Source organism: Orbicella faveolata, unplaced genomic scaffold (genome assembly GCF_042242905.1).
Source record: "Orbicella faveolata isolate gen_17 unplaced genomic scaffold, um_ofav_v1 contig_35, whole genome shotgun sequence".
In the NCBI taxonomy this organism is placed as follows: domain Eukaryota; kingdom Metazoa; phylum Cnidaria; class Anthozoa; order Scleractinia; family Merulinidae; genus Orbicella; species Orbicella faveolata.
The window spans coordinates 4,452,814-4,463,394 of NW_028301564.1; the positions used below are offsets into that span (position 1 = coordinate 4,452,814).

Consider the following 10,581-nt stretch of genomic DNA (forward strand, 5'->3'; position numbering starts at 1 on the left):
GAGCACAAAACTTATAACTTTCAATTTTAAATTTCTTCATAGAAGAATATCAACAAACAACTTCTTGAAAAAAATTGGTCTCGTCGATAGCGAGAAATGCACTTTCTGCGAAAGAGAAACAGTGAAACTTGTACATTTATTTTGGGCTTGCCCAAAAACTCAATATTTTTGGAACAATTTTAAAGTATGGCTACAGTCTTGTCAAGTTATTGCCAAAGAGACACCCTTAGAGCCTGATACAGCACTGGGCCTAAGGCCGGATAGCTCTAAACATAAACTCCAAATTAACTTCTCCTGCTTAAATGCTAAATATTACATTTGGCTATGTAGACAGAAAAAATGTTCTCCAAAACTAAATGATTTCTTACTGTATTTAAAACATATCTATGAAATGGAAAAAAATACAACTACAATCGTTTTAAAAAAGTGGGAGCCTCTGTTGCCTCTTTTGTAATCTTTTGACAACTTGACCCTAGTCCCCTGAAAACGAAAATAAAGATGAGAGGAAACGAAACAAGACGCATATATACCATGCATATTTTCTGTAATTTGCAACTCGGAATGTACATTAGTGACAGGAGTAAACTGGTATGATCTTGCTGTGCTAGAATTGTAAGTAGGGCAAGTAATCTAATTATGTTGTATTGTAAGCAGTGTAAGTATTAGTATTGTTAGTAGCGTGAGTATGCGTATTATACAGAGTAAGTGTTAGTATCGTAAGTGGCGTAAGTAATAAGTTTTTTGTAAGTAGTGTAAGTAACTACATTAATATTGTATTATAAGCAGTGTAAGTAGCAATTAAAAAAAATAAAGAAAAAAAATTAAAAAAAAAAAGAAGTTTGCAAAATCTCAAAGATGTTCAAAGGTACAAACCCTTCATAGACAAAAGATCTCGAAACGAGCAAAACAAATATAACGAAAACCAGTATGATATGTTTTTAAATATCATTACATTTGCATTTACTGTTATAAGAAAATAATGCGCGCTTGAGGTTTAGAAAAACTGCTGGCGGACGCACGAGCGAAACTTGAGTGCATTTAGCAGTTCCGACTTTTAGTCCTCGAAAGTGTGTTATTTTCTTAGTAACCACAGGAAAATCATCTTCTAGCCTTCTTCTATTTGATATAGAATATAGCATGAGAAAGCAAAAATATTTTAGACGGGGCGTACGCTTAAGGTTTCTATCCGAGGATGCGGGCATCAACAGCGCCGAATATATAGCAGTGAGATAAGACTAGGTCGAGGTCGACTTGATATGAAGCTATTCGAAAACAGCTGAACACTGAGCTGTCCGCGTCCGGTATAGAACGGATTCAGAAAAACACACCAAAAGAAAAGCCAAGATTTAGCCGTTAGTAGCATGCAATTACCTTGTAGGAGATATTCATAAGACGAACTTAGACTAATATATAAAGAGTCTCTCTGTTCTCGTTTGGAGCTAGCTAAGGTAAAACACATGAGTTATTATTATCAGTAACATAGTTCAAGTTAGACCCATGCCTCCGTCAGTGACTCGTCAAATTTTTTAACCTCGCGGATAAGGATACCATATGCACGAACATCGTCTCCACTTTGCGACAACCAATAATCAGCTCCAACTCCTGTCTGTGAGGCAGGGATGACTTGAAGGCCATTGGGATTAACACGATTCTGCAAAACAATTTTGTAAGATTTTCCCTCATGCGTGAACTCGTGCGCATAAAGCTTTTCAACCATTTCAAGACTGGGGCTCGTGTAGATGCCTTTACCAAACAAAGCTCTCGGCCCAGGTTTAAAGCCCACCTTTGCAATCTGGTTAGCACGCATGATATCCGTACCATGGTAAGACACGGGCCATTCTCCTGTCGCTTGTGCGGTGCGTATGCCATCTGGGCCAAGCCAGTCGTCGTTTTCGTACTTGCCAGCAACTTTAATCGCTAATCTTTTCCAACCGTACGGCCGACGGTACACGAATCCTCCTCTCATGTATGTCTCGCCGTCATCTTTCAGGTTACTGAAATCGAAATCGTATTTGGGATCAAGCTCGTCTGAATTTAGCCTGAAGGGACGTGCGGTACCGCAGGTCGTGCAAACGTCGCCTCCTCCACGTAACTTCAATACCATGTGCAGACACGCACCATGACTTTGGATTCCATAGTCGCCCAAAGTTAACATGTCATCATTTAGCGGCATCCCTGTTTTGTTGTCAATCAGACATATCCTTGATATAGGAATGGATTCATTCAAACTCTTGTTGATGGCAACTTTGACTTGAGCAATTGTGTACACCTCAGCCACTGCAAGAGTTATAACTTTTCCGGTAAGAGCCTTAAGAGACAAGTCGAACAGTTGACGAGGGTCGACTGACTCCAGCGGTGGCCCCATAATATATGTCTTTGAGAAAAGTTCGTGGATAGAAATCAACTCCCCATTTCTCGGCGGTCTTTGCCAGTGTTCACCAAAGATTGCTGTGAACCCAGCGCTTAGCAAATCCACATTTGACATTTTCAGAAAGGCTTTCTCAGGGAACAAGGCAACCAAGCTCTGCTAACAAATGTATTTATTTCTCAATGCGTCGATGCAAGTTGCTGAATCATATACTCCCGGGGGGGAGGGGGGTACTCCAATGTAGAAAGGTCAGGTATGCTCGTTCAACCCCGAAAGGAGACTAATAGCTCGAGCTTTAATTATTTGACCCCTAAAAGATACCACTTAAAACTGAATAGGCTCGCTTACAAGCCGCTATTCAGGAAAGGAGCCCGCAATAATAGAGTGGAATCGAGAAACCGGTGGAAATTGAGCCTTAAAACATCCGGGAGTCACCCCCGGGCATACACTTGAAACATGGTGCAATCAATCAATCTCTCTTGTCCTGTTTAGCTCGTTTAACGTAATTACGTGTGAATTCAGTCGAAACAGCAAGCCAAGCGAATAGTTATTAGTTCACTTTCATTGGAGTCTATTTTTCATGTTTGAAGCAAGAACGTTTCGAGAATGCCTATTCTTCGAGTTGGATTTCGAGTTGCATCTCGAGTCAGGATCTCGAATCTCTAAATCGATAGTTTACATGAAAATTACAGACTCTGCTCGTAGATTTCTTTTCCACCCGTATGCAAACACTGATAATGAATACCTAGACAGCCATGCGGCCTACTCACATAAGGCTGATGCTTCTCTCTGCCCCCTTGCATGTGACGACGCATAACAGTTAAGTTCTCCCAGTGACTAGGCTGAGTGGAGACTAATTATGTGATCACGCGAAAACCAATACCTACTTTTGTATCCTCGAAGTTCAAATGGTAAGCTAGATTAGTAGGCTGTAAATTCAGAAGATTGCACTTGAACTGTTAACCCAAAACCCCAATGAAAGCTAACCTAAGAAGCTAAGCTCACTCTGCAAATGATGATAAGCGAGAAGGACCGTGTCTGTGCAAAGTCTGACTCTATTTAACTCTTTCAAAATTAGACAGCAAGCATGCATTTTAACTACATGGCTCGTGATCGAACTGTCCAAATATTGTTGTTTCCCAATTTGGACGTATTTAAATTAATGATTTCACATTTGGGTAATCGTTCGATACTTTTATGCGATTATGTTTTCCTTGTCGGATCTGTATCTAGCTGACCGTCACTGAGTTTCAAAGTGCATAAGCTGAGCTGAGAGGGGACGAATATTTTTCCAATGTCTGAAAACGAGGGGTTTTTCAGTAACCGCTGCGTAAAAAAATCCAGAGAAATCGTAATAGCTCTCCGCTAAGGTCGTGAAATTTCGACTAAATTGTTCAGTCGTTCAGTAACTGCTTGTTGAGAATTGACTACGTCTGAAACGATAGATGGGAACCTGAATCCTTTTCCCTTAATTGTGGCCTTCAAATGATATCCTCTGTTTTACTTTTCGCTTCCTGTCAACCAATTTTAAGGCGCGCTTTGTGCATTCTCCTCCCAAACGTCCGTTGGCTTTATACTGCCTCGGGCTACGGTTCCTCAAAGGATGGAAAATGCTGTTCACGGGATAAATGACTATCCCTGGATAGCACATTTGGTTTCGTGATTATGTTAACACTCCAGTTTGCAGGATAGCTATTTAGGCGGGGCAGCCTTATCCTCCCTAGAATATAACTAGCTCCGTCGGTCAGAGAAATGTAAAAAAACGGAAAACAACCATGGAGATTTGTTATTCAAAATGTTTACTTGTCTGACGAGGCGTCAGTACCCGACAAACTTATTAACAGTTTCTTTTCGTTTCTTGTTTTTCTTATAATGTTCACCTCTTTTAAAACCTAATCAGTTGGATCGAATGTTGAATAAAAGTTGCTAATTAATCTAAATTTATAAAATGCCTTCATAGGATGACAACTTAAGTGAATATATTTTACTTTATACTTTTGCAAAAAATGTAATCTAAGTTACGCTGTAATATTCGTTTGCTACCTTATGTAATCTCAGGCATTTGTCCTCTGCATTTCAAGTGAAGACTAGTTTTCATATGATAGCTGCAGTCACGGGAAAAGCTATCGCCGCGATCGTCACAGAGTAGAACCTGAACACCCGAGAGGACCTGGGCAAAACATTTACGAAGTGTTTTCTGGTATATAAATCACGGCCATGACCGCATCGATCGCTGTAATGTCTGGAGAGTACATTCTGAAGTCTATCTTTGTGATGGTAGGCTTGCTACGATCGGCTGAAGAGTTGTTTCCGTATGACTGCAACGATTCCTGGGCTTTTTACTTCAGCCGTTCTAGAGATCGCGGTGATCGTAGCAACCATCCTGGGAGGGGGCGTATAAAGAGGACGGGAGTGCTTGTCGTAACTTTAAGGGGTTAAAAAAGCGGGTTTGGTAACTCTTAGGGAGTTGAGCCTCAAAAGGTCCCACAACAGGAGCTTTCACGGTACCTTTCAGGGTATGAGGAATCGAACAACTTATATTAACCGGGATAGAGATTTAAGACAATGCTTTCGTAAACGTTACCTTTAGAGGGCATTTAAATAAATCCTCTTTATCGCTATTAAAAATAATGGAGGTGTCACTTATTGCTTATTTTTTCGGAATTGGGATCTCTCTATAGGGATGAAAAGAATTTCAAGCCACGCCCATAAAACAGGATCTCGGTACCTCTTAGGGTTTCTTTTCAAAATTTCCGATCAGCACCCGCGTCCTATTTATATGGGAGCCCCCCCTTCCCTCCCCACCTTCTAGAAGGGAGGACAACCATATGAAAATCACTCTTCAGTCTGTCATCTAAGGTTTTGTCAGCTCAGTTGTCTTCATTGTTATCGTGGTTTGAGGCTCCTCGCTTCCTATTCCTGCGCGCCTTTTTAGCTAGTTTTCCTTTCTTTGATTTGTCTGGAGCCCTGTTTGGATCATAACTTTCAAAGTTCCGCACAAACAACTCGGTGAACTCAGAAACCGAGTTGTTCTTTGCAGCGATAAATTCCTCATGCGATTTACAAACGTGCTTATGGACAGTTCTTTTACAAGTTTTACACTTCACGTCGCAGCACCAATTGAATTTGCATCTACACTTATATTCCTCCTCGATTTGAATCGCGTGGAACCCGCGCCCGCAGCACAGAGTTCCGCAGTTCCCGCGTCCCGTTCGAGTCATGGTCTTGTCGAAATTTAAACAAACTCTTCCCGCCGTGCCCAGCGAACCGGTGTTGGAGCTAGGAACGCAATAATCCGGGGACTCTTCCAAAAACACGAGGTCGTCACGTGCGGGCCTTGAGAGATGCTTCCCTTCAGTCACCACGAGCTCGTCGCCGTTCTGGTCCACAGTGACATGGATGCCATTTTGATATTTGTCACGAAGATAGCTTCCCACAACACCAAAAGAAGCCATAGTGACCCAGCAGGTTTTTACGAGACATGCACCAGAAACACCATGACAGATACAATTAAGGGTGGTCTGATGTCTGACGGCCTAAAATAACAAGAGCAACGCTATTAGAGAGTTAGCTTAAGCAAAAAACGACGGCAACGACAACGAGAACGCCACCAAACAAAAGGTTTAATGAGTAGAACAATGGCTGTGCACGTGCGTTATAAATCTATATATACATTTCTTTGCCGTCCTCTGCTCAACAACAACGTGAAATGACTAAGTTCCACGTATTTTGGAGAACGCGAAAAGCGGCAGCTAATTTTTTGTGTTTTCATTTGGAATTGAACGCTGGCGTTGCATATTTGGCTTGAACAAGTTCTGAGACCAATATGATAGGCGCACTGAACAGATCTAGACAATTGCGAAATTCGAAGGTAAAATATGAACTGGAATTCAGTTTTTACTAGGCGTCGTCCTCGGGGTCTCCGTAGTCATTGCTTAAGTTCTCTATTAATTCGATGACAAAAACTCAAGGTATTTCCCGCTGATAACACCACTTTCGTGCGAAACAAAAATATAACAAATACTGACCAAAAAAGGAACATCGCCATCCAATTCTTAAGTTATTAACCATAAAAGGAAAAAAATGGCATGCTGACCTCTAATAAGGTTGTCAGGAAATCCAATTTTGATGTCATAAAGCTCTCATTTCGTTCATTTTAAAATCAATACAAAGTTGAGTCGAAAGATATTTGTTAACATTATTATATTTAAGGTAGCTGTCAGTGGAATGTCAAAAACGGAAATGCTTGTCAGCCATCTTAAAATGTTTGTTATTCTTTATAGTGGCGTCCCTTCCTAAAAGAATTAGAAATCTTCTTTGACAAATGTAACGTAACTTCATTATTTAACCAAGAGATGATTAATTCCTTCACATCGTTTATTTTGACTCCGGCTAACCAGCAAGAGGAAATTAAACGCGCTCTCGACCACTCAAAAGAAACGGAAAATTTTCGATTTTTGTCTCATTCGTCTGCCTACAGAGTTGGCGCTCCTGATTTAGCCATTGTTAACTCAGTTTTGGTGATCTCTTCGGTTGGGACATTCAACTAAATTTCTTTCCTATTAACAATATTTGTTTCTCGATTCACAGTGTCCGAATTAAAGTAGCTCAGCCACAGTATTCTAAGTTTATTTTGCCACGTTCAAAATTACCTTTGATTTGAAGGAAACCTGAAAATAGTAGATTACTAAGATAGAAAAACACCAAAGAGATAATAATAAGCCATAAATGAACAAGACTAAATGACTAAGGATGGAGAAGATTGACACGGATTACAAACGACCAACTTGAAAAATTTAGGCTAAACTTTTCAAGATACGCAAACCGTTATTAAGCTCCTTTAAACACACCAGGTGTTAAGCATTATGACACTTAAACAAAGTACTCTTCCTGGATGATAAATTTGTGAGCGATAAGTTTAATTAAAATCGCTAAACTAAGACGCAGCTATTAAATGGTGATTTAAGTGCACGAAATTTTTATGTTGCTTAGGTTCAAAAGCCTGGACTTACTCTCCGTCCAGCCAGGTTATTGTGAAGATTCATCTTTGCTCTTGCGTCTCTCTCTCGTTCTCCAGAATCCACAAATAACTTGGCAAATTTCAGACCGTAGGCGATGTTGTCACTGCATCCTCCCCATTGGAAGCCTTTTTCGCTAGTTCCTTTACGACTTTTGTCACACTCACAATCTCTGAGTTCGCCACGACTGCACGCGCGGGTGACTTCGTGTACAACTCCAGCTGAGGTTATCGCATAAACAAAGGCACTTTCCCGGCTGGCTGTCAAAAGACGAGACAAGCAGAAGATTTGGACAAAACTAGATCAGAAAAAAACGATAAAGAAGGAAGATTTTATCATGCTTCTTTTGTAATTAGTGGGTGACGGTGTTGTAGAAACTCTTTGAAGCCAATTCTGAATGTCACTAGCTTCGTTAACTCGCGCGGTTTTATTGTGTAGCTTAACTCTGCGGCTCCTCTCTTGATGTTTTGGGGCAACCTTGAATAAGAGTTATTAGAAACTTTAGGAGTTACAAAGACGTACGCAACAGTTATGGACAATTTACTTAAATATAGATACCTTTCTTCATAACTTTTCCAAACACGCTAACATCGCGCGCCATTGTGGAACAATTCCATCTGTGGTCCTTGAATTGTTGTTGACATTCCTCTACACCAAGCTTCGCGCCTTTTCCAATACTAACCACAACTTGAGGATTCTCTCGGCAAAGCTGTCGCTGAGAGTTCACCAAGCCAGCAATGTCGTGATTACACATGATTTTAGCACCCAATGCAAACACTTCAGACATAAACCTGGAGTAGAAACAAACAACAGACAAACAACTTCAGTTGAGCAATCTTGGTAGAATCCTTTTTGCTCACACTCTAATAGACTTAACATAAAAGGGCGCTTACTGATATAAAATGATTTGGACTGACAGAGTTTGAACTGCTCTTGAGAGCAGAATACAATACAGGGTTAGTCGTTTAATTTATACAAGCTTCGTAGAAAGTGGAAGATTTAAGATGAAACCTACCACCAGTGAGATGTCGTTAAGATTGGAAATGAAGTGAAAACGAGGGTAAAAAGCCAAACGGACGAGAACTTCATTTTGGACGCCTCTGTAGCCCTGTTTCAGCTCGCAAGAATGCCAAACTCGACTGAGTCAGGTATGGTTCAGAGTTTACGCTAATAAACCTGTTGTCTGAGATAAATAAATTACGAAAATATAACAGCGTAACAGAAACGACGCCCTGACGCGTGTCAAAGAATTCAGTCAAGTTTCATTGCACACGCTCTTGATTCTCGTTCAAGTGTATCCGGTTAGCAATAACAAAAACTTTTGCTTGTATTTTCTGTAGCGGAGTTTGGCTTAGGTGAATATATTTTCCTTTTATTTGATAAGCCTTATTTTGGTCTAAGCAGAAGTTGCGAAATAATTATTATACCAAAGGTTATAGGTTTTTCTTAAGTGCCGAGGCAGGCCTAATTGTGACATTATTCAAACGTTCTCAAAGAAAAGTGACATTAATTGGACTTTATCTTCTAAAGGGGAGTGTTTTAACACTGGATGCGTTCCAAAACTAATACAAACGTCAGGCGCTTTATTTTCATCTCATTTTAAAAAGGTTAATTTTGCTGAGTAGTTGAAATAAATCGGAAAACTTAACATTGTTGTAGTGTAGTCACTTCAAACGCGTTCAACTTTTATCAATCACTTATCTTTCTATATATTAGACGCCGATGTTAGCAGGGAAGCCTTCAAAACTCTTTCCGAATTTCTTTTTTTCTAGGCGCACTATAAAATTATGTTATGATTCAAAGAAATCAAATGAACTGAAAACGCGTATGGATTAAAATAAATGAGTCATTCGTGTGAGTCGTGGCATCGAAATATTGTAACGAATGCATTTTGCAGTTAACAGCCCAAGAAGTTTCTTCAACCGAGAAAGGTACATTGTTTATCACTCGAAATCAATTTTGTTTCCTTCATGGGAGTCCGTTATCAGTCTGTACTCACACTACAAAAGGACATCAAAGAACTCAATCGATAAACGCGAAAGAATCAAAATAAACGAGTCATCCGTGCATGGGAGTCATAGCATCGAAATGTTGTAACGAATACATTCTGCCGTTTCGTATTTTAACAGCCAAAGAAATTCTTTCAACCGAGAAATGAACTTTATCGAAATTAATTTTGTTTACTTCAAGGGGGTCCATGATCAGTTACAAAAACACATTAAACTACAGTGGCTCTTTTAAACTCAAGAGGCTTGAATTTGAAAAATCTCTTTGACATTCCCGACCGGGCAATATAACAGATATAAACTGTTGAACGTTCATTCTCTCTATCGACTGGCTTCCACGCTATTCTTTCACTCAGTGAACTGTTTGGTCCGAGAGATTACTCTATCAAAACTGCCGTCTGTGATAAATAACCTAAACACATTAATTAATGTGATAGTTGACCATGGTTGCAATACAACCTGCTCACTTTTTTGAAGACCTCTTTTCAAATTTACCGTATTTACTCGATCAAATTTGGCGGCGTTCATCGAATTTATGGGATATAATTCATGGTAGGCCACCCATATATTCTCCCTGCAGTTTGCTTCTATTTACTGCCGTTTGCTTGCGGTTAGCATTTAGATATTGTGTTTACTTGCAGTTGGCATTTATTTACTACTGTTTGCTTGCGGTTAACATTTAATTACTGCTGTTTGCTTGCGGTTAGCATTTAAGGAGTAAAGGGGAAGGCGATTATATGTGGCCTACCATGAATTATCTGCCGAATTTATCGTGATTCGAGTGCGACTTTTATTAATATTTCTGTTCTAAAATGCGGCGTCTTTTCGAGGACAGCGTTTAATCGAGTAAATACGGTATTACAAACTCGAAGCTTGCTTCCATATTCAGTTTAGATCAGTTAAGTCGTTTGTCCTATAAACCATGCCCTCATCTTTTTCAGTTTCAAGTCTTTACTCCAATATGTTAAGGTTGGCCTGAGCACCTCAAATTATCATAAGCAGAGAGATTTCTAATTGTGTCATAATTCGTCATGTTAGGGAAAAGCTGACATTAATTGCCTTGTGCCTGTCATTGACCTTATGGTTAGTGGCGTTCATTGTCGTTTCATGTTTATTAACAGTGAATTACGTGCATTCAACAAATTTGTGAATTAAAATAATGAAAACTTGTTTATTGACGAGTTATGAA

The 10,581-nt window shown here is 39.8% G+C and overlaps 2 protein-coding genes across 2 annotated transcripts; both read right to left on the bottom strand.

Moving 5' to 3' along the window:
- Positions 1 to 1,477: 1,477 nt before the first annotated feature.
- Positions 1,478 to 2,519, bottom strand: LOC110043910 (uncharacterized). Its single transcript, XM_020749419.2, has one exon. The coding sequence runs from the start codon at positions 2,483 to 2,485 to the stop codon at positions 1,490 to 1,492; it is 996 nt and encodes a 331-aa protein (XP_020605078.2). The 5' UTR covers positions 2,486 to 2,519; the 3' UTR covers positions 1,478 to 1,489.
- Positions 2,520 to 4,150: 1,631 nt separating this feature from the next.
- On the bottom strand, positions 4,151 to 8,509 carry LOC110043923 (protein Wnt-2-like). Its single transcript, XM_020749428.2, has 4 exons — positions 8,402 to 8,509; positions 7,945 to 8,177; positions 7,381 to 7,646; positions 4,151 to 5,904 (listed from the first exon to the last, which is right to left on the bottom strand). Exons 1-4 carry the CDS (start codon positions 8,473 to 8,475, stop codon positions 5,239 to 5,241), a joined length of 1,239 nt encoding a protein of 412 aa, XP_020605087.2. The 5' UTR covers positions 8,476 to 8,509; the 3' UTR covers positions 4,151 to 5,238.
- Positions 8,510 to 10,581: the final 2,072 nt, after the last annotated feature.

Bases quoted from the DNA above. Each gene is read 5' to 3' on its own strand.
- LOC110043910 (XM_020749419.2), bottom strand. From the start codon at position 2,485: ATGTCAAATGTGGATTTGCTAAGCGCTGGGTTCACAGCAATCTTTGGT.
- LOC110043923 (XM_020749428.2), bottom strand. From the start codon at position 8,475: ATGAAGTTCTCGTCCGTTTGGCTTTTTACCCTCGTTTTCACTTCATTT. The intron at 8,178-8,401 runs GTAGGTTTCATC...TTTCTACTCCAG, and splicing joins TTAACGACATCTCACTGGTG to GTTTATGTCTGAAGTGTTTG. The intron at 7,647-7,944 runs GTATCTATATTT...GTCTTTTGACAG, and splicing joins TGGAAAAGTTATGAAGAAAG to CCAGCCGGGAAAGTGCCTTT.